We start from the raw sequence: 19,880 nt of genomic DNA, 5'->3' as shown, positions 1-19,880 counted from the left end.
GCTCTATGGCTCAGAAGTTGGCTCTATATGGACAGAAGTTGGTCCAAAAAAAGATAGCTCACCAATCTTGTCGTTCTAATATCCTGGGACCAACATGGCTACAACTACACTGCATAAAATTTTTATATTCATATAGTGCAAAATAAGACTTCTGATCAGCTGAAGCAGGACTGCAATATCAGAAAAAACCCTACATGATCTTTTAAAGATCTTGACTCTATGTATGTGATGTTATTGTGCTCAGTTGTGGTTTTAAAATCTGGATAGCAAAATGATGCAGCTGTATTCAAATGTACAGTATAATTTGAATTTGTCTTTGTTCTGTAGGTCGTGCTAATTCATTTTAGCAGCTGGGAACAGATTGTCAACTAATTCTCGTTTTGTTTTCTGAAAAAAACAATACATTTGCCCTATAACTGCAAACAATCACAAATTAAAAAGCAACTTGTTACCAGTTCTTTGAAAAACAATATGAGCTCAGCATATACCATATATTTATCCTAATCTGAAAAAATTACAAGAGTGCACACACACAGTTGCACAGCTAAAAACGATTTTTTTTCTCTGTCTAGATATTTACAATTTTGTAATCCTAGGACTCCTCTTTTTCCATTATGATTTTATGCTTCCCTGGGAAGCAAAATCTTTAATCCTTTAGGCAACCTCTGAGTTTTCCCAACCTAGATCAGAGGATTGTTCTTTCTCTGAAAGCAAATCTTCACTGAAATAAAAGACATTTCACAAGAATATTCTTTCTATAAATGATGTAGCAACAGATCTTTCCGGCCCAGTACTGTTGCTCTGATTTTGTATTTTGGAATTGTATTGTCCGGAGTATGTACAGTTTGCAGCTTCCAGGTATTCTCCAGTATGAGAATGCTCTGGTTTTACTGTAAAATAAGAGGATCAAAAGAGATCAGTTTAAAGTTTAATAAAGTTTACCTTACTGCAAAGGAAATGTGTGTGTACTTCTCACCTGCAGAATTTATGAGGACATCTCAAAGTTGTTTTAAGTTGCTTTTGCCATCCGTGCACTATGAGTGCATAGCCCGACTAATCAGAGACTGGGTGCAGGTATAGTAACAGAGCAAGTCTCTTTTAGGTTGTCTCAGAACCCATCCCCAGCATGTACATTGGCATTTACACTGTATGGGGCTTGCCTTCATAGCTGGGAGGGTTGTGCACCCCCTGTACAGGTGCCAAGCTTCCCAAGTACCTATCTATATTTTTAATGCTCCAATTATCATTTTGGCTGGGTATCCTGCCAATCCCTGCAAATAACCTTCAGTTCTAAAGTCTGGGGAAGTCTGAACTGAATCGTATAACATCTTTAAGCTTTTGTATCGAGCATACTTGGTTGTGTTAGTTACACGGTAGGCAGACCAGTGGGTTGAGAGGAATATACAAGAAAAGGTACACTCTCTTGAAGAGCTCAGCAGAACTTTGCAAGCGCAAGATTGGAACAGTGATTTACACTAACTTCTTTTCATGGCTCCTTGACTTCTCCTTTCTGCACAGAGCTCGCCTGAGCCTTGATTTGCCTCTGACCTCCTTTGAACTGGGCTTCTCTGACTGTCCAACAGTTTACCTAATAATGGAAAAAAGTCTCCCAGTCATGCTGAAGGGCACTGATATCTCCCCAACCTCCCTGTCCTCTGCATCTCATTTCTTCCTTTTTTCTTCCCAACTCAGCAGTCCTGGACCCACCCACTCTCCTATTTCCCAGAGAAGTTCAGCTGGTCTGCCAGATGGGAGTTGCAATAAAGAGCACCCCCCACAGTTTGGAATGATACCCCAGATTTAACATCCCTTTGACAATTGAAGCTGTCGTGCCAATAGGAAAGTCCTCAGTTCAGTCAAACATATCAGGATTGCTCTGTAGGCAAAGGAGCTCGTTTACTGTGAGCAATATTTTTGAAAATGCTTGGTGTTTTACTTATGCTTTCTCTCCTAAAAAACCTGGAGAAATAGGAATGGCTGTTTAATTAGAAGGATGTTCTGAAAATCCATGAAACAGATTGATTATATGAATTGGAATTGCATATAGAAACAGATTCTTTTACTAATGATCTTTGTTGTTTTATAGGTATACAAAAAGAAAACTGAAGCTGCTAAGAAGGAATATTTGAAGCAGTTAGCTGCATACAGAGCAAGCCTTGTATCCAAGGTAACACCTATATATATTGTGATAAATTGTAAACCATTTTCAGCATTTGTATGGTGCTCAGCGCCATGGTATCAAGTGTAAATATTGTTGCTCATTACCACCTTATACCTATCTTATCTATGCTCTGCTCTAGTGCTCAATACAAACGGTTATCTTTGAACATAGGCATACTGCAGCCCGTCTATTCCTACTCATAGAACATCTGCAGACTGGGATTATAATCACAATGGAGCAACTGAGAGACCCAGTGGTCATCAGTAAAAGGATCACATTTGCCAGCAGGGCCCACACAGCACTGCACAATTACCAGTCATACTCTTTTCTGAATATAGTTGGAAACTGTGGTATCACACATAAAATGCCTCATTTTTAATGCAGGCACTGTACAGCAATGATCATGCTCAGTATCACAATGCAAACTTTCCCATGATAAGCTGAACTTTCTTTGTGCATGCCTCAGATGAAGTAGATGAACACACTATAGGACATAGTGCGAATCACTCGCTTTGGAACAGCATGTCACAGGACCCACTGTACACAGTTGAGAGAAACTTTTGACATTGATTTATAGAGATATTCATAGTGCTCAGGATTTCACAAGTGCTATAATATAAACCACTGTTTTAAAACCCACAGACAAAGGTTAGATTACTGCAACATGCAGACTTGAAACATTAAAGGGGCAATTTGCAGAATCATATTGTTGATGATCATTTTGGTGTCTGTTTCACAGAATCCAAAGTGTTGATGAGGTCAAGTTTAGATGCACTTGACTGTGTGGTGGTTGTAAGTAAAGGTTAGGAGTGAGGATGGCAATGCTTGAAGCTTATACAGGTGTGAGTGAGCAGCACTTTTTGTTAGTTTCACAACATATTTACCATCTTGTTAGGGACATTTCAAAACAAAGATTTAACGAATAATTAACACCCGGGTCTTTCATGCAGTTTTCCATGTGATCTTACCACTTCTTCAGGTTTTTCAGTATATGACTCCTGTGAGATCAAACCTCATGTAGTTTGTGTTGGTAGATAAACTCTTGAGACATGAGTGTAACCTTATTCATAGCTTTCCTATGTTGTCTTATATACTTGAAATCTAGCATCATAGATGCCAAGATATTTATTGAAAGCATGCACAAAATGCCTGTCATTCCTCTTCTACACTTGATGAGTGTAAACTTCCAGAGATAGTCTCTATGTTTAGAATAGACTCTTTCAAACCAGTGGAACTGTCCTACGGTTCCACTGTACATGAGTGTTAATTTATTTGTCAGATTTTACTAAGTGGTAAAATAAGATCAACACACTCATTTTAATGCGAATTACAAAGTCAGCTTTTCACTTGTAATAATGAATTAGGTATCGTTAGTTTGCCCATCATACATTGTTTATATGAAACACTAAACTGTTTTATTTTGATAAGAGAAATATATATAAAACTGAGAATTTTACTGATTTTTTTAAGGGCAAAAAATAGCTGCATGGCATTCTTTGAGAAAGGTTCATTTAGAGAAATTTCAGTTAAAGAAATATTGGTGTCTGAGGCTCTAAGTCAGTGTAGGAAAGAACTTGAACACGTTTAAGCCCATCCCTAGTCAAGAAAGCACTTACTTGTGTGCTTATGTCCCATTGGCTTTAGTGGGACTTAAGTATCTGCTTAACTTTAAGCATTTAGGGTGATGGGACTTCAAATAAGCATGTAATTACAAACTGGATAGGTGATATATTAAGATTCACCATGTAAATTGCATCTATTTGACACAGAATATAAACTTTCTATGTTAAAATCTATTCTATTATTACATATACAAAAACTACATTAAAAGAATGTTATTACAGTTGCAAAGGCAAGCATGCAGAAGTTAGGAAATACCTGAAGTCTGGCTTCACCCCTGGAGGGAGCATGCTTAGTTGTTCTGTGTGGATGATGACTGCTCAGTCAAGTCACATGTAGCAGCCTGAAAACAGCTGAACTATGCCTGCTAAAATTTGCCCCCAAAAAATCAGCTGAGGTATACACCTGGCATGTAAAATGCCAACCCACAAGATTTAAGTTTAGCCAAGTAATAAGCAACTGAAAGCAAGGTCTTATAATTGGACATGTCGGGCAACTTTAACAATAGGCTGTGTCATCAGCCTTGCCTGTAATATTTTTTTAAACAGGGTTAACACCCAATAATGTGAACATCTGATTGTATGGATTTAATGTCATAGCTATGCATTAATCTCCATTAACTCTATCAGTGTATTTAATAGATGTTTTCTCAACATTTTTCTTTTCTTTTTATAAAAATTGAAATTAATAGGACTATAGTCAAGCCTGTGGAATGCTGGAAATCAATATGTGAAGTCAAAATCACATTACAGAGCATTATACGTAATGTTATGCAGATTGGCATATTGTTTATAATACTGACTAAACCTTTGAATTCTAAACAAGTGTCTTTATATTTGCCCTTAGTTGCAACTTTTAGTACTGTTCAAGCTCAGAAATGCAACCTACAGTATATAGCAATTTGTAGAGCATTACTTAAAATGCTGTGATTGCAATCTGACTTTTTAAAATACAAGCACTTTTTATTGCTTACCCTGGCTTTTTTCTGTATGCTGGCTGGCAGTAGGATTTTTGCTTTATATGTTAAATATTTATTTATATATACATATATAAATATTTTCTGAAGACATACTTAACAACTATGCATCTACCCTCAAGTAGGAAAAAAGGTCATTTTTCAAAGCTATGATGGCGTAGCTAGGTCAAATTTGTGCTCTCACATAGCATCAATATCAACCACATTTGATACACTTTGAGTGTTAGAAATAATGCAAATTTTTTGAAGTTAATGAATGTGTGACAATGTTGCCCCTTTGATTGTATGGCAGGCTCAGACTTCCCCTAACAGAACTCCCAGCCGCTGTCTTGGAATTACTTTTCAAAGTACTTCGTCCATGCAGACATTTGGAAGTTTTAAAGATTAGTTTAGGCTATTTTCAGGGAAACGGTAACAAAACAGCAATAGTGGCTTTCTCCTCATAAGGCACAAACCTAAAATGCAGCTCTGTCTGAAGTATTAACAGCTTTTTTTTTTTTAGGCTGCTAAACTCCTACAGGATCATTAGCACTGTTGCCTTAGCAGAAAAATATAATAAGCAGTCACATTAATTTTCAGCTTTTATTGGTATCCATTACACATCAATTTCCCTACCTAGGAAAATTGTAAGGCTATAAACAGTAGATATTTCAGGTTTCTATGATACACTATCTTTGCGTTTGTGATTATTGTGATATCAAAAATGTTTGAAGAACCATATATCAAAAACTGTATATTACCATTTAAACCATGCATGTAGCTGTATATCCTATATCAGAATTACCTGTTGATTGACTGGGTATTTTCAGAGTTGTTTATGTATGTATTTTTCACAAACCAGTTGTCATGTCCCTTCAAGGATCCACAAACTATCAGAGAAGAAATTTCTAATCCTAAAAACATTGTTTGAAGCAAAAAAATCCAGTAAATGCATATAGCCAAAGAATAATCCCATTCAACCCCTTGACCTATAAAGCCACAAATCCTAAAGACCTAAGGAAATTTCTAAGCAATTATTAAAACTGTTAGGCATAACATCACTGTGAGAACTCACTTGTATTACAGATTGGCCTAACCCAGGGGTAGGCAACCTATGGCACTGGTGCTGAAGGCGGCACGTGAGCTGATTTTCAGTGGCACTCACACTGCCCGGGTCCTGGCCACCAGTCCAGGGGGCTCTGCATTTTAATTTAATTGTAAATGAAGCTTCTTAAACATTCTGAAACCTTATTTACTTTACATACAACCATAGTTCAGTTATATATTGTTGACTTATAGAAAGAGACCTTCTAAAAACGTTAAAATGTATTATTGGCATGCGAAACCTTAAATTAGAGTGAATAAATGAAGACTTGGCACACCACTTCTGAAAGGTTGCCGACTCCTGGCCTAACCTTTAATAATACACTGAGTCCACCATCCTTTTCTAGTTCAGAGGTCTCATTGTGGTGGCAGTCCATAAAATTAACAACATCATCCAAAACATGCATGAAATAAAGGCCAAGCATTAAAGGATAGATAGTGCATGGCACCTCTGTGATGGTGAATGGGAAGGAGGCGGTAGTGAGGTGTCAGGGCCATGGCAGAACTGAGTCAGTCAATCACTAAGGAGACCAAATGCTGCACCTTCTTAAGGGCAGTGCAATAATTGCTCTGCCAAGGAGCTCCAGGTGGCCATTTGCCTTCCTTATGCACATTCCTTTTGATGCTTCTGCTGGAAGTTTATCACTTAATGTTACAATTTACCCTTACACAATATGTTTCAACTTAACTTGAATTATCTTGAAATAATTACATCAAACAGTAAAACAAGAATGTAAGTTAGTTTCCATTTCACTAGAGTTTTTAATATGCAGTTAGTAAGAATCCTGTTCTCCTCATTTTCCACCCAGCATTGGCATTGGAAAGTTCTACATTTACTAAAACATCCAGTAACAAAATAGAAACAGATTCTCAGCTGGTGTACATTGGCATAGCTGCTTTGAAGTCAAGGGAGCTGTGCTGATTTACACCAGCTAACGATCCCTCACAGACTTTAAATAGTGAGAGATGGACAGAGATGGTGACATTCAGATTACATTCAGGCTAAAGTTTGAGGCCAAATACATGTGGGGCTTCCCTTTCAGCAGTGCCAAGACCCAGAGACGTTCTCACTAGATTGAAGCCCAAAATGGTGGAGATTTTGAGATCACATTAGTTTGAGAGATTTTTGATTTTGAGAAGGCTCTTGTTTGTTTCTAAAGTGATTGGGATTGAATGGTTGGTATAAGGTTATTAGAACTGCATTTTTAGAGCCTCCCTATGCCTCTCAGTTGGGGAATAAAGATACTGGTATCAAATTAAAGTCACATGTCCTTCAGCGTATTTATTCAGGTTACATTCATAAAACATCCACCTCTACCTACATGGCCTTAATAAATCCATGACAATCCCCCATGGATGATAATAAAATGTATCTTCAGATTTTAAAATGTTCTCCTTCAGAACCACATTGGCTGACAGTATATGACAACCAATAGCTGGCCTATCTTGTACTCGAGTATCAGTGATGTGTCTGAAGACTTTGGAACCTGCCACATGTGGTATAATAGATTTGTACAATATATGTGATTTGGAATGAATAAAATAAGAAACCTCATGTGTTGACAACCTTCATCCAAAACCTGCATCAACCTATAACTTTTTTGACGTTCTGAAATGTTCACATAAAAGTTTTGCTCTTCCAGACTTTACAGTGCTAATCCAAACAGACCCCAGACTCTGAGGTCCTGATTCTCATTTACACTAAGGCTGTGTTACACCATTCTGGCAGAGTAAAGGGAAAGTAGGAGTATATTATATTTACACCCATTTATAAACCCTTTACACTGCTAGAGTGGTATAAAGTAGCATTAGTGTTAATGAGAATCAGACTCTGACCCTGTAGATCTTTGATCACTTATTTTATAGATGCTGGTGAGGGCCAAAGGTACCAGAAACATTTATGTATGAACATTCAGCAATTTCTCAAGTTTATTCAAAGTTGATTATGTAGTGAAGTCTAATTGCTCACATTAATAAAGAAATATTTCTGATGATATTGGCCCTAGCTAGTCTAGATACCACCCAATTTACAGTACTCCATTGAGAAGGTTTGGGACCCTTTAGACATTTTCCTCATATCACAAAACACCGAATCTGTTGCTGTGAATGCTGCTGATTCTGAAAAAGAACTGTTCTAAAATTAAAAATAAATGTTCCAATCCAGCAGGATGCTACTGATTCTTATTAAGTATATTGGTCACATTTTGGGGTATTTTGTGTCTGTTACCTGAATAAATATAATCAAGAATGCAGCGTATAATTTTAGTTTAATACAAACTTCCGTTGTCCCTGATTGTGAACAGACAGGTGGCTCTGCAAATGTCTCTTCATCATGGACAGTTTTCTTAAAAGGTCATTGTCCATTTTGCCAGTCATCACACAGAGATCTCTGAGTTACCAGTGTTTCTCTGCATGTAGAATGATGGTGGTAACTGTGTGGTATCTCTTGGGAAAAGTTGAGGTTTTTTATAATTTTTGAGTTTTGAGTTTTTAATAACATTACTGTAAAAGTATTTATTAATTTAATTCAAATATATATAATTTGGTAGTTTAAAATGTTGAAAATAACAGCAAATATATTCCACAGCTTTTTTTCTGCAACTGGATGTGTGTGTGGGTGTGGGTGTGTGCGCGCATGCACGTGTGATCGTGTATGGCAGCTTTTCCAACGTACTATCTGCAGAAACAAGGTTTGAAAGCGCAAAATAAAAAAAAGTGTAACTAATTTTAAATTTTCTACTTACACTTCTAAGGAAGCATGAGTGAAGACCATCAGTCATCAGCTGAAACTGATCTCAGCGTCATTTAACCAGTTCCTGTTTTGCTTTCATGGAAACGGAGATGGAAAATCAACTCATTATTAGTAGGATAAAAGTTTTGGCCCATTGAAGTTAACAGGAAACTTTCTATTAACTTCAATATGCTCTGGATCAGACCTATAGAATGCTGCCATATGAAAAACTTACCCTTGCTTTATTTTCAGTCACTCAGAAAAGCCACCAAAGCCAGAAAGCAGAAACAATTCAGAATGAGAATAAAAACTCTCACTTACAGATTTCAGTTGCTGGTTGCCTACTAAGATCTACAAGTGATAGTTTCAAAAACCAGTTACAGAACTGAGGCCCCATAGTCTGTACTAATTCAAACTGAAGAAGAAAATCCTAACCCTAATGAAGCTATCAGATTGCCTGGTGGATGTCACCTGAGTGACAGCTAGTATCTGCGGGACCATTGTATTGATGGGAATATATGTTCTTAGCTGAGGACTCTAGGGTGGAACAAATTCCAGTATGACCTTTCCTCTGATAGAATCCCCTCCTTTGCCTGCCTGCTTTGTTGGCATAGCCTGCCTCCATCCACCACACATTCATGGTGTGACTCTCTGAATAAGGCCCAGCAGGGAGGAGGTGAGCGTACTGCACTGTGAGGTCAGGTCTAGGGCAGGTAGGAACCATCATGTTTCTCAGAGCAGTTCTGTGTGAGGAGACAAGGCGTGATGATGGTTGGCTTTAGGTTAGAGGCAGGCATGAGGAGTTTGCACTGAACAGGAGAGCTTTGAATGGGAAAGGGAAGGCTCACTCTGCTCAAGAGCAGGAGAGGAGAGCAGCAGGATTGGTGAGGGACATGCAGGGAAAGATAAAGGGACTGAAGTTCTATTATCTAAATTATCTCTCTCATTTATAAAGTGCCCCAACCTGTGCAGCAACTAAGCACCAATATATACAGTAAAATAAGAATGGCAAAGATGGGCTTGCTCTCATACTCCTGGTATTTGGTTGCTTATACTTAAAGATGTTCATTATTTTATTTGCTTCTTTTCATTTCTCACTCCCCTGCTTTTCCTTTCGTTCTACATGGCCCATTTTCTTCCCTTTCTCTTTGTTCCTCTGGGCTTTTGTTCTAAGTGTGACATACCAGGGTACAATCCAGGCTCATGTGTAGCTGTGTCACCCCTGCCCTGTAATCTGGGTTACCCTTTACAATGGCTTGCTGCTCACAAACAGCCTCCAGAGTGTTAGTCACTCCCAGCTATATCTGTTTGTGTGCTTTAGCCAGCCAGCCACACCTTGGCTCTTACCAGCCTTAAAGTTTACCACAGGGTGACCCCAATACACTCCCAGTCTCAGATTTTCCCCCAGACCTCTCCTGGACAGTACAGATATACTGAGTCTGTTATTCCTTTAAGGAACTTGTTGCCCCAGATGGAGTCACCCTACATTTCAACTTGAGCACGCTGGATTGGATAAAACAAAAAGCCAGTTTACTAACTACAAAGAGAGAGATTTTAAGTGAGTACAAGTAATGAGGCATAAAAGTCAGAAATTGTTACAAGAACAATAATGATAAAACACTCACTAATGCCTAATTTAAACTATATTAGATTCAAGCAAAGTTTCTCACCACATGCCCGAGCAGCATTGCTGACCAAACTCTCAGATCAGGACCCTTCCCCCAAGCCCAACCATTGCTTCCTTTGTCTCTTCAGGTACAGTGAACGTGATGGACAGGGGTGGGGGGGCTGTCTTGGGGTGTTTGTCCCTCCTTTTTATAGTTTCAGCCCCCTTCTTGAAAAACATTTCTGGCTAGATATCAGGAGACAAATAGTGTATGTGAAAAGATGTTCCTTGCTTTTTTTCCCACCTGTTTAAACTTCCTTTGTCTTCCCTTCCTGCTTGATGATTCTGTTTACTACTTAAACAAAAATTAAGCAGAGCACACATCTCTTTGTTTAGGACAGACCTGTTTGCCAACCTCTGTTTGGGCAGGGCTGTGGGATTTGGAACATGTGTTAATAACACCATACAGGGGAATCTTATAACTTCACATACAATCTTCCCACACATACTTTATCAGGACAATAGTGACCAGCAAACTATGAGTTTCAGATATTCAAGGCATATTTTGAACAAAGATTATTACAATAGTGTATAAGGTGTGAATACCGGGGGGGGCGGGGGAGTCTGTCATAGTAGGCTCTTGTGTAAAGGGTGAGTTTTGCATTGAATCCAGAAGACAGGCATACATCTTTTAGGATGGTGTTCCATACCTTCAGACTTGACACAAAAACTGCCTCCCTCCATCTTCTGGTAGGTTTACACTGCATGCAACAGTCTTGGAGGCTTACATATGGAGAGACAATATCCTAAGATATTGATAGATTAGGATATTGCCTATTAAAATCTTAAAAAATTAGGACCAGGACTTTGAATTAAATTCAATAGTGAGTGGGAGCCACCGGAAGGTACAGGGTACTGGTGTGAAAAACTAGTATTCTAATCTGCAATCCTGTAATGTACTGGCTAATGTGTATGTGCTCCCTACTGATAGACTGTATATGAGATTCTGTCATCCTCTGGCAACTGATCTACAGAACCTTTAAGTCCTACCACTCCTAGAACTAAAAAGGATTCTCCTTTAGCTCAGGTGGTAGAGACCTGTATAGAGAGCAGAAGGTCTAGAATTGTACACATGTAGCATCAAGCATAAAAATTAGCTGGTGACTATGATCATAAATTCATGTTGGTACCTTAGTGCTGAACCCTGGGGATGAATATATTTGTCTTCCATGTTTTCTGTGGTCCAAAGTCTAATTAAACAAGTTAATAGGAATCTTTAATATGTTTTCCTGTACTATTTTCCTTAGATAAGCAGAATGACTTTTCAAATGGCAGATTGGCTAACGAGTTTCGGTCTGCAAAGTTATGCCTGATACCTGAACAGCTGGAGGCTCTGTCAACCAGTCAGATCCCCTCTTTCATTATTCATATTTTATCAATAACATGTAGTGTCCTTATGTAGGAACAGATTCGGCTCTCAGTTACACAGGTACAACTCCAGCTGAAAATCAATGCAATCAATGCAAGCTGTATGTGTGCCTGGGAGGGCAGAATATGGCCTGTGCTGTGTACTCACATTTTTGTATGTAATAGATAATAAAGGCATATATGAAAAGTCTGTAACATTTTTGGTATCACCTATCTCATTAGCGCCAGTGCTGCTTACAAAAGAAAAGGTTTCGTCCCTAGCCTTAGAGAAAGCTGAAAGCGTGGTATGCTGGGGAATTATACTTAATGGGTTTGTTTATCCAGATTCCCAATAACTGATAATATGTATGTCTTTTACACTAATATTGGACGCTTTGGGACATCAAATCACATATGATTTAAAGCATTCTTAGTCACTGTAAAATACTTGCTTAGTCTAGGGCTGGAGTGTTCTGAATTGCATCAGAATATTGTGAAAAATATATAGAAGAATTACTGCTGGCTTGAAATTCTTTTTGATCCAGCTGGCAGACACTCTTCTGGGAAGTAAAAAAGTGATATTCATCCCCAGCGTAAGACTGTGCAACTACCAATAACTGAAATGGGAGTTGCACCTGCTTATTTGATCCACAGGATCTAGTATCCTGTAAATTAATTTATTGTAATGGGCCAAATTCATCCTTTATATAAGTGCATTGAAAACAGTGGAGTTACACCAGTAATGAATTTGGTTCAGTGTATCTCCCCCTATTTAAAGAGGAGTATGACAGAATCTTTGCCTATATACACAGAAAAATATCACAACGGAAGAAATCCTTAGAATCCTGTCCTTGCTCTAAGGAAATACATCATGGAGAGCAGTGGGAGGGTCAGGTAGGGTGACCATTTTTCCCTAGCTTGAAAACAGGATGCACGGGGCTGGCCCAAACCGCCTGGCATTGCTGCTCATCCCCTGCACCCCCACAGATGTTCCTCCTTGCCCCCAATTGAGCCAAGTTGAAGAGATGGGAGTGGGAGGAAGAGGACTGGGCTGGGATCTGAGTGTGTGAGTGTGAATACTTTTGGGCTCGGAGCCAGGAGGTGAAGCTATTGGACTATGATCCAGTTAGCAGTGTGATGCCCCTTTGGGATTTGGGATAGCAGAGGGGCAGGAAGGAGGCTCCGGGTAGTGGGTGGGATCAAGGAGACTCCAGAGAGCAGCCTTGGGGAGGTGGGGGAAGGCCGAGATGCAGGGCCATTTCAGACTTTGTTATTGAAGGAGGCGATTCCTGGCCAGGAAGGGGAGGGAAGGGGAGAGAGGAGCAAGCAATGGGGGACCAGGAGGAGGTCACTCCTGGCCAATGGTACAAAATTCAGGTGGGGCAGATGTCCCCCACTGCCCTCCCTAAATGGCACCCAGGATGTGGCAGACGCAGGCAACTAGAGGCAGACTGAGGACTTGGGAGGAGGTCTGGAAAGGGCTCTGGTGACCAGCCCCGAAGGACGATGAGTGGGGAGAATATGAGACCGGGGTGGGAGCTGTGGGGACTGCTTGGGAGGCTGTGGCGGGGGTGGGGGACCATGCCACACTTGGTGCCCCAGCACAAGCGGATGCTGCAGAACCCAGTCAGGCGCTTACCAGCCGGGTTGCCCGTTAGGGTCTGGGTCCCACAAGTTGCGGCTCCATGGCCCAAACAGAGAAGAGTTTGTTGAATTAGGGCCCTGACTGCACTGCCCTCTGACTGGGCTGCAGAGTGAGCACGTGTTACCCCATTGCTCCCTGACTGGGGGGCAGAACATAGCAGAGACAGACTGGCCAGGCTCCTGTCCCCCTCCCCAAAACGTTGCCACTCATACTCCTCAACATTCTTCCATACCTCCCTAGGGAGGCATGCCCCATCTTTTTTGCAAAACTGGGCATTTGTCCTGTTTGCTCTTGCCAGCTCATTTGGCAAGAGCAAACAGGACAAATGCCCAGTTTTGCCAAAAAAAAGTCACAATGTCAGGGACAGGGCTTAAAAAAGGGACTGTCCCAGCCAAAATGGGACATACGGTCACCCTATCAAGGAAACATCCTGACAACACAGAGGGCTGGAAAATATGTACCCCATGGGGACATTATTGTTTTTCCAAAAAAGATACAGCATTACTCCTAGTATGTGAGGAACACAGCATCTTCACCAGGCCCCTCAGTCAACAGATCTATGAGGCTTTGGCAGGCCTGTTAGCCGGTCCTCATTGCTTTTACTATCCTGCTATGCATGTGCTGTTGGTAAAACTGGGACGGATTTTGCATATGCTATCAGGTATCATGTGTCATTTTGTGTATGTGTGCATCTGTCTGTATCTTAATCTGCATATGTGGGTGTGTGTAGTGCATAGTGTACAGGGAGAGAGACAGAGATTTGCATTCCTTTTATCATTTTTATTTAATTTTCCTTAATTTACTGGAGAAAATACGTTTTCTGCTTCGGTATTGTAACTTGACTTGGGAAAATGAAATTATCATCTTTTTCATTGTATATCATCACAGATAACGAACCAGTTTCTGTAATGTGCCTATTAGCTGATTATTGGTGATGGCACATAAATCAGAAAGCATACAAATAGACTTTCACAGGCTCGGCTGATGCTGAAAGTAACATGAAACTTATTTTGACTTGAAAACTAAACAAATATGACATGGCATTGGTAGGATAATGGTATGTATGCATCTTCCAGCCTATATTTTGATACAGTGACTTCTTTTTCCAGAGGGACATTTACCATTTTTTCCAGCATATTTCACCTTTCACTGGTTATAAATACACTACAACCTTTCCTTAACTGCTACATTATTATTCAGGTACTCACACATAAGCACTGGATGGTTAATCTTTAACTCTTTTTGGCATTTACTTGAACATATCTAGTTTACAACTCAGTTGGAAGTTCTAAGAAACTGAGTGCATGGGGAACAGAACAAATTTAGTAGAAATTCAGAGTAACGACGTATAAACATTAGAACTATTTATTATTGAAAGTATTCATAATTGCTGCAAGAAAACAAGACAAACTGCAATTATTTTGAAAAGCTCTGTTTATTTTCTCAGTTCATTTATTTTGGTGCTGTTTTATTCAGGGCCAATTGAGATAATTTTCTTGTTTGCATGCGGTCAAACATAGGCCAAATGGTACCATCAGTTTTTAAGCAGAACTCCTTCACTGAATTCATTGAGAGGGTTCTGCTTAAAAATTAATTATTCAATATGCCTATACTATTTTCAAACTCACAATCTACAAAACACAGTTGATGTGGACATGGATATAATCCTAACACAGAATATTTTAAAAATAAATTATGCCAAACTGGAATTTTAGTTTGATTCAGTGACACAACCGTAGTGCCCAGTCCTGCCACCCTTCATGATAATACCAGCCTCTTATCTGGTGCTTTCATCTGTAGATATCAAAGTGCTTTACTAATGAGGCCAGTATCATTATCCCCATTTTACACATGTGCAAATTGAGGTACTGAGCAGAGAAGTGCCTAAGGTCACCCAGCAGGTCACTGGCAGAGCCAGGAATGGAAACAGAACCAAGTATCCTGAGTCCCAGTCCAGTGCTTTATTCACTTATTGCCTTATTACCTCACAAATAATCTTTCTTCACTTGAGTGGTCCCTTTGAATTAAAGGGGACTAATAACAGAAGTAATGACTGCTTATGTGAGTAAGGGTTGCAGGTTTGGACCCATGTTTTCATTTGCCGAGTAGCTTATCACGTCAGTAACATCACTTCCAAGTTTTGCAATATCAAAATGTCAATCCAGAAAGCAGAGGGGCTGTATTTACAGGAGTGAAGAAAAATCTGTGTGGTGTGTAAGAGTTAACTTTATTTGTATTTATTTAAGAGTAATAACCAGTCTCCGCTGTAAGGACATTTTAAGTAGCATCTCCATGACTGATGTATGCTGCTGAGATGAGTGCTGTCATAAAGGAGTTCTTCATATAACGAGCAGAGAACAAAAGGGGAAACATGGGTATTTGTTATAGAACAAAATTCTCCAGTATACTATGGGAAATTACCACTGCACTGTGCTTCAGAGTATTACTGTAGAACACTAAGTTATTCTGGTCAGGCATGGAATGATGCAGAGGTTCATTTGTGCAGTAAATAGATCTCAGAAAAACAGCTGTTATCTGTCTCTAAAGATTGTTTGTTTGTTTTCTCAACAGAGCTACAGTGAACCTGTTGATGTTAAGGCGTCCCAGCCGCCTCAGATGATTAATTCAAAACAGTCAGTGTTCCATGGGCCCACACAAGCTCATTCCGCACTGTACCTAAGCTCCCATTATCACCAACAATCCGGAATTAATCCGCACATAACTGCCATGCACGCTAATATCCCCAGGAATATTGCACCCAAGCCCAACAACCAAATGCCAGTGACTGTTTCCATAGCAAACATGGCTGTGTCCCCACCTCCACCGCTTCAGATTAGCCCTCCTCTCCACCAGCATCTCAACATACAGCAACACCAGCCAATTACAATGCAGCAGTCCATTGGAAACCAACTCCCAATGCAGGTCCAGTCTGCTTTACATTCACCTACAATGCAGCAAGTAAGTTCTAAATCATGAGCTTTCAGTCTGTTTGGGGAACAGATTTTCATCTGAATCAGTAAGACTGGTCTTCCAGTAGTTAATGTAGGATTTTTTTGATTCATGGTTTAGCTTTAATTTTGCAACATTCCAGTCCTGAAGTCCCAGCTCCCAGTCCTGCAGCTACTTGAGCACGTGAGCAACTTTACTCATATGACTAGTCCTACGAGCTGCACCAGGACAACTCATGTGAGTAAAGTTAACCAACTGCCCCTGAAGATTGGCTCCTGAACATTAAAATTCTCTCCCATAGGAAAGGGAGTTTCTTTTACAAAAAATATTACTGTTACTCAGTGAAATCAGCCTCTGAGGTAGAAAATAACCTAATGAACAGGTGAAATGTTAAGATTCCAAAAATGTTGATTTAAAGACACGGTTTATAAAGTAAGATATTGGAAATAAGGGACCAGTTCCTGATGTTCATATTAAAGTTTTATTCATTTTCATACTCAGTCCCTGCTCTAACAAATTCCCATTGAATTTCAGTGGGAGTCTGATTGAGTATGGCCCGACTACATACTGGAAACCTCATGATATGGACTTTCAGGTCCCAATCCTCCAGTGATGTAAAGCAGTGCAACTTCACTGGAGCTAAATAATTTTAAAGAGGATCTGGCTCTCAGTACATAAAGTTTTATTTTCTAAAAAATAGCCCAGAATTGATGATTTTGGGGAAGGGAGTAAGGAGGTGTGTATCTTGAGATTGCAAGATTTAGATGTAATTGGGCCTAATTTTCCATTACACCTTGTGTAATCATTTGCAGCATTGTAAAGTGAGTGTAAAATCCTACCAAGTTAGAATCCCGTATTTTACACCCACTTATTATAAATGGCTAGGCAAGGTGCAGGCCCATTACTGTGTTTCATGCTCAATGTTTTCTGCTCTTTTTTTATGCCCTTCCAGGTTTCTGAAATACCCAATTTGTTTATACAAATGCCTTGTATGCACAAAGCTTGTGGGCACAATTTATGAATCCAGGTTTGAAAATCTTGCTTGATTATTTCATGGATAATATAATTATACTTAATAGAAGGTGCAATGCAGGAGTTGGATGGTTTTAAATAGCATATTGGCACCATGCCATGATCATCATCATCACATAAATCTAAACATTGTTCCATGGTGCATTATTCAAAAATTACATATAACAAAATATATTAAATAAAATGTGACTTCAGTAGCTTCCATTACATCATGTTGAACATTACCCAGAAGGAAAGAAAAAAGTGGGACTACCACTTCTTGTAGCATGTTGCATGTATTTCAACAGCTTGAAAGAACTGCCACTTATAACAGAAGCTGCTGGCTATGACATATTACATATGTTGGGCAGTGCCATTTCTAGCCTGGGGCATAACAAACACTGTAGAAAATAGGCATCCTGAAGTCCATAAATAGATCTGTGTTATACTGTACCTTTCGCTTTCCTGACATAACATACAATATGATAAAACATTATGTGACTCTTTTTGCCTACTCCCCACAAAATTAAAAAAGCAGTGTAAAATATGATGTCCTGAAATAGGAATGGGAATCTTTTACCCGTATTTCTCATTCAAGAAATCTGACATTTCTATCAAAGATACCAAATGCATTATCAGGCACCTGGGACATAGGTGGTCTAACCTAGTGATTGGAATAGGAATCATTGAATTAGATATTGTAGTTTTCCTTGGACCCAGCAAAAGTCTAGTAAATTCCGAACAACTTATTCTTCTTGGGCATGGACAGTTGTAGGGAGGGGAGTAGGTTGTAGAATGAAATAGGAAGGGATTCTTGACTAAGGGTTTTTGCAGAAAGATGTGGAAGATGGGATGAATTGGAGGAAATCTGGTAGTTGTATCCTAAATGTAACAAGGTTAATCTGTTTAGTGATCTGTAAGGGTCCTAGTTACTGCTGGTCCAGCTGTGCAGAGGGGCATGTCGATCGCCCGTTCTGGGTGGACAACCAAACCTTATCCCCTACCTCAAAGCCTGGTGTTGGCTGGCGGGACCACTTCACATACCATTTGTAAGTTGCCTTGGTGACTTCTAACTACTTCTGGAGTTCTTAGTGTACCTACTAGTGAGTTCAGTGACAATTGGCATGGACAATTTCAAGGGGATCTGTAGATGAACGTGAGGATGAAGACCATAATTAGCAAAGGAGGCATTGGTAGCATTCTTTTAGATAAACTCAGCATGAGGGATCAAAGAGAGCCAGTAACATAGGTTCTGTTCTAGGATCTAGTTGTCTTCCTCAGACTGACCATTGTTGCTTGGGTGATAGGCCATAGAGGTTAGCATGTTTATACTCAGGTGGCATGGGAATTCCCACCAGAAGCAGGCAATAAACTGTGGTCCCCGGACAGATACCATACTCATAGGCAAGCCATGGAGATAAAAGATGTTGTTCACAAACAGGTGAGCTGTTTCCTGAGCAGAGGGAAGCACTCTGTATTCAACAAAGTGTGCTGTCTTGGTTAAGTGATTGATCACCCCTAGAATTGTAGTGTGGCCTTGGGAGGGTGGTAATTCCATGATAAAGTACATGGAAATGATAGCCCAAAACCAGAACAGAGAGGATAAAGTTTGGAAGAGACACAGCAGTTTTGAACCGGTGTCTTGGTCTGAGTGCAAATATCACAGGAGACTACATAAGGCAAAACAAGACGCATACAGCTGACCACCAAAACCTCCCAGACACTAGGCCTTGCATCTTGGAACAGCCAGAGTGACGCTCCACGGGAGCATCATGGCAGAGTTGTAGGACTTGAAGCTGAGTAGACCCTTCAGGTACATAAATCCATCTTTCGTGATACCAGATCCTGTCCTGGAACATGAATGTGGCAGAGGTCTGGTCCTGCTCTTGGTCTAAGGCTTGATGGATTTGGATGGCAAAGGGGTCATGGGGCAACTAAGAATGGATAGAGGTTATCAGGTTGGAGGCTATGATGGAAGAAATGAAGTTTGAGGGCTCGAGGATTGTGGACCTAGTTTCTTTTCCAGGATCAAAGTTCTCATCCTTCCACAACAGTACCTCTGCCTTCCTGTTCTTTGTCCCAGGATGGTAGGTGACCACAAACCTGAATTGCGTGAAGAAGAGGGACCAGCATGCCTGCGGGTGTTTTCAGGTGCCCGGCCATTTTAAGGTATTCCAAGTTTTTATGATCTATGAGAACTTGGACAAGAAATCTAGCCTCCTCCAGAAGGTGGCTCCATTCTTTGAAATCCATTTTGATGGCCAGCAGTTATTTGTCCAGGATGTCATATTTCCCCTCAGCAGGAGTGAGTTTTCGTGAGTAAAATATGCATGGGTGAAGCCACTCTTCGGGAGCATCGGATTGAGCTACAACTGTCCCTAGCACAATGTTCAAAGCATTTGCCTCCACCATAAACAGTGTGGCAGGGTCTGGGTGAATCCGGACGGGAACTGTTGATGAATCTCTGCTTCAGATTATCAAAAGCAACCTGAGTTTCTGGGGATCATACAAATCGAATTCCTTTCCGCAGTAGGGCTGTGAGAAGAGCAGCCAACACAGAGAATCCTGGGATAAAACATAGAATCATAGACTTTAAGGTCAGAAGGGACCATTATGTCGTCTAGTCCGACCTCCTGCACAATGCAGGCCACAGAATCTCATCCACTCACTCCTGTATCAGACCAGTGTCTG

General features: G+C 40.1%; 1 protein-coding gene across 3 annotated transcripts in view; it reads left to right on the top strand.

Moving 5' to 3' along the window:
• Nucleotides 1-19,880, top strand: part of TOX (thymocyte selection associated high mobility group box) — a 275,711-nt gene that overhangs the window by 241,450 nt on the left and 14,381 nt on the right. For all 3 annotated transcript variants that reach the window (XM_030553148.1, XM_030553147.1, XM_030553149.1), the window contains 2 exons: nucleotides 2,087-2,167; nucleotides 15,801-16,187. In XM_030553148.1, the coding sequence (XP_030409008.1) occupies nucleotides 2,087-2,167; nucleotides 15,801-16,187 (468 nt within the window). The remainder of the gene's footprint in view (nucleotides 1-2,086; nucleotides 2,168-15,800; nucleotides 16,188-19,880) is intronic.

The sequence above is a fragment of the Gopherus evgoodei genome, chromosome 2 (assembly GCF_007399415.2).
Source record: "Gopherus evgoodei ecotype Sinaloan lineage chromosome 2, rGopEvg1_v1.p, whole genome shotgun sequence".
Classification (NCBI taxonomy): domain Eukaryota; kingdom Metazoa; phylum Chordata; order Testudines; family Testudinidae; genus Gopherus; species Gopherus evgoodei.
This window is presented reverse-complemented; position numbering and strand designations above follow the sequence as displayed.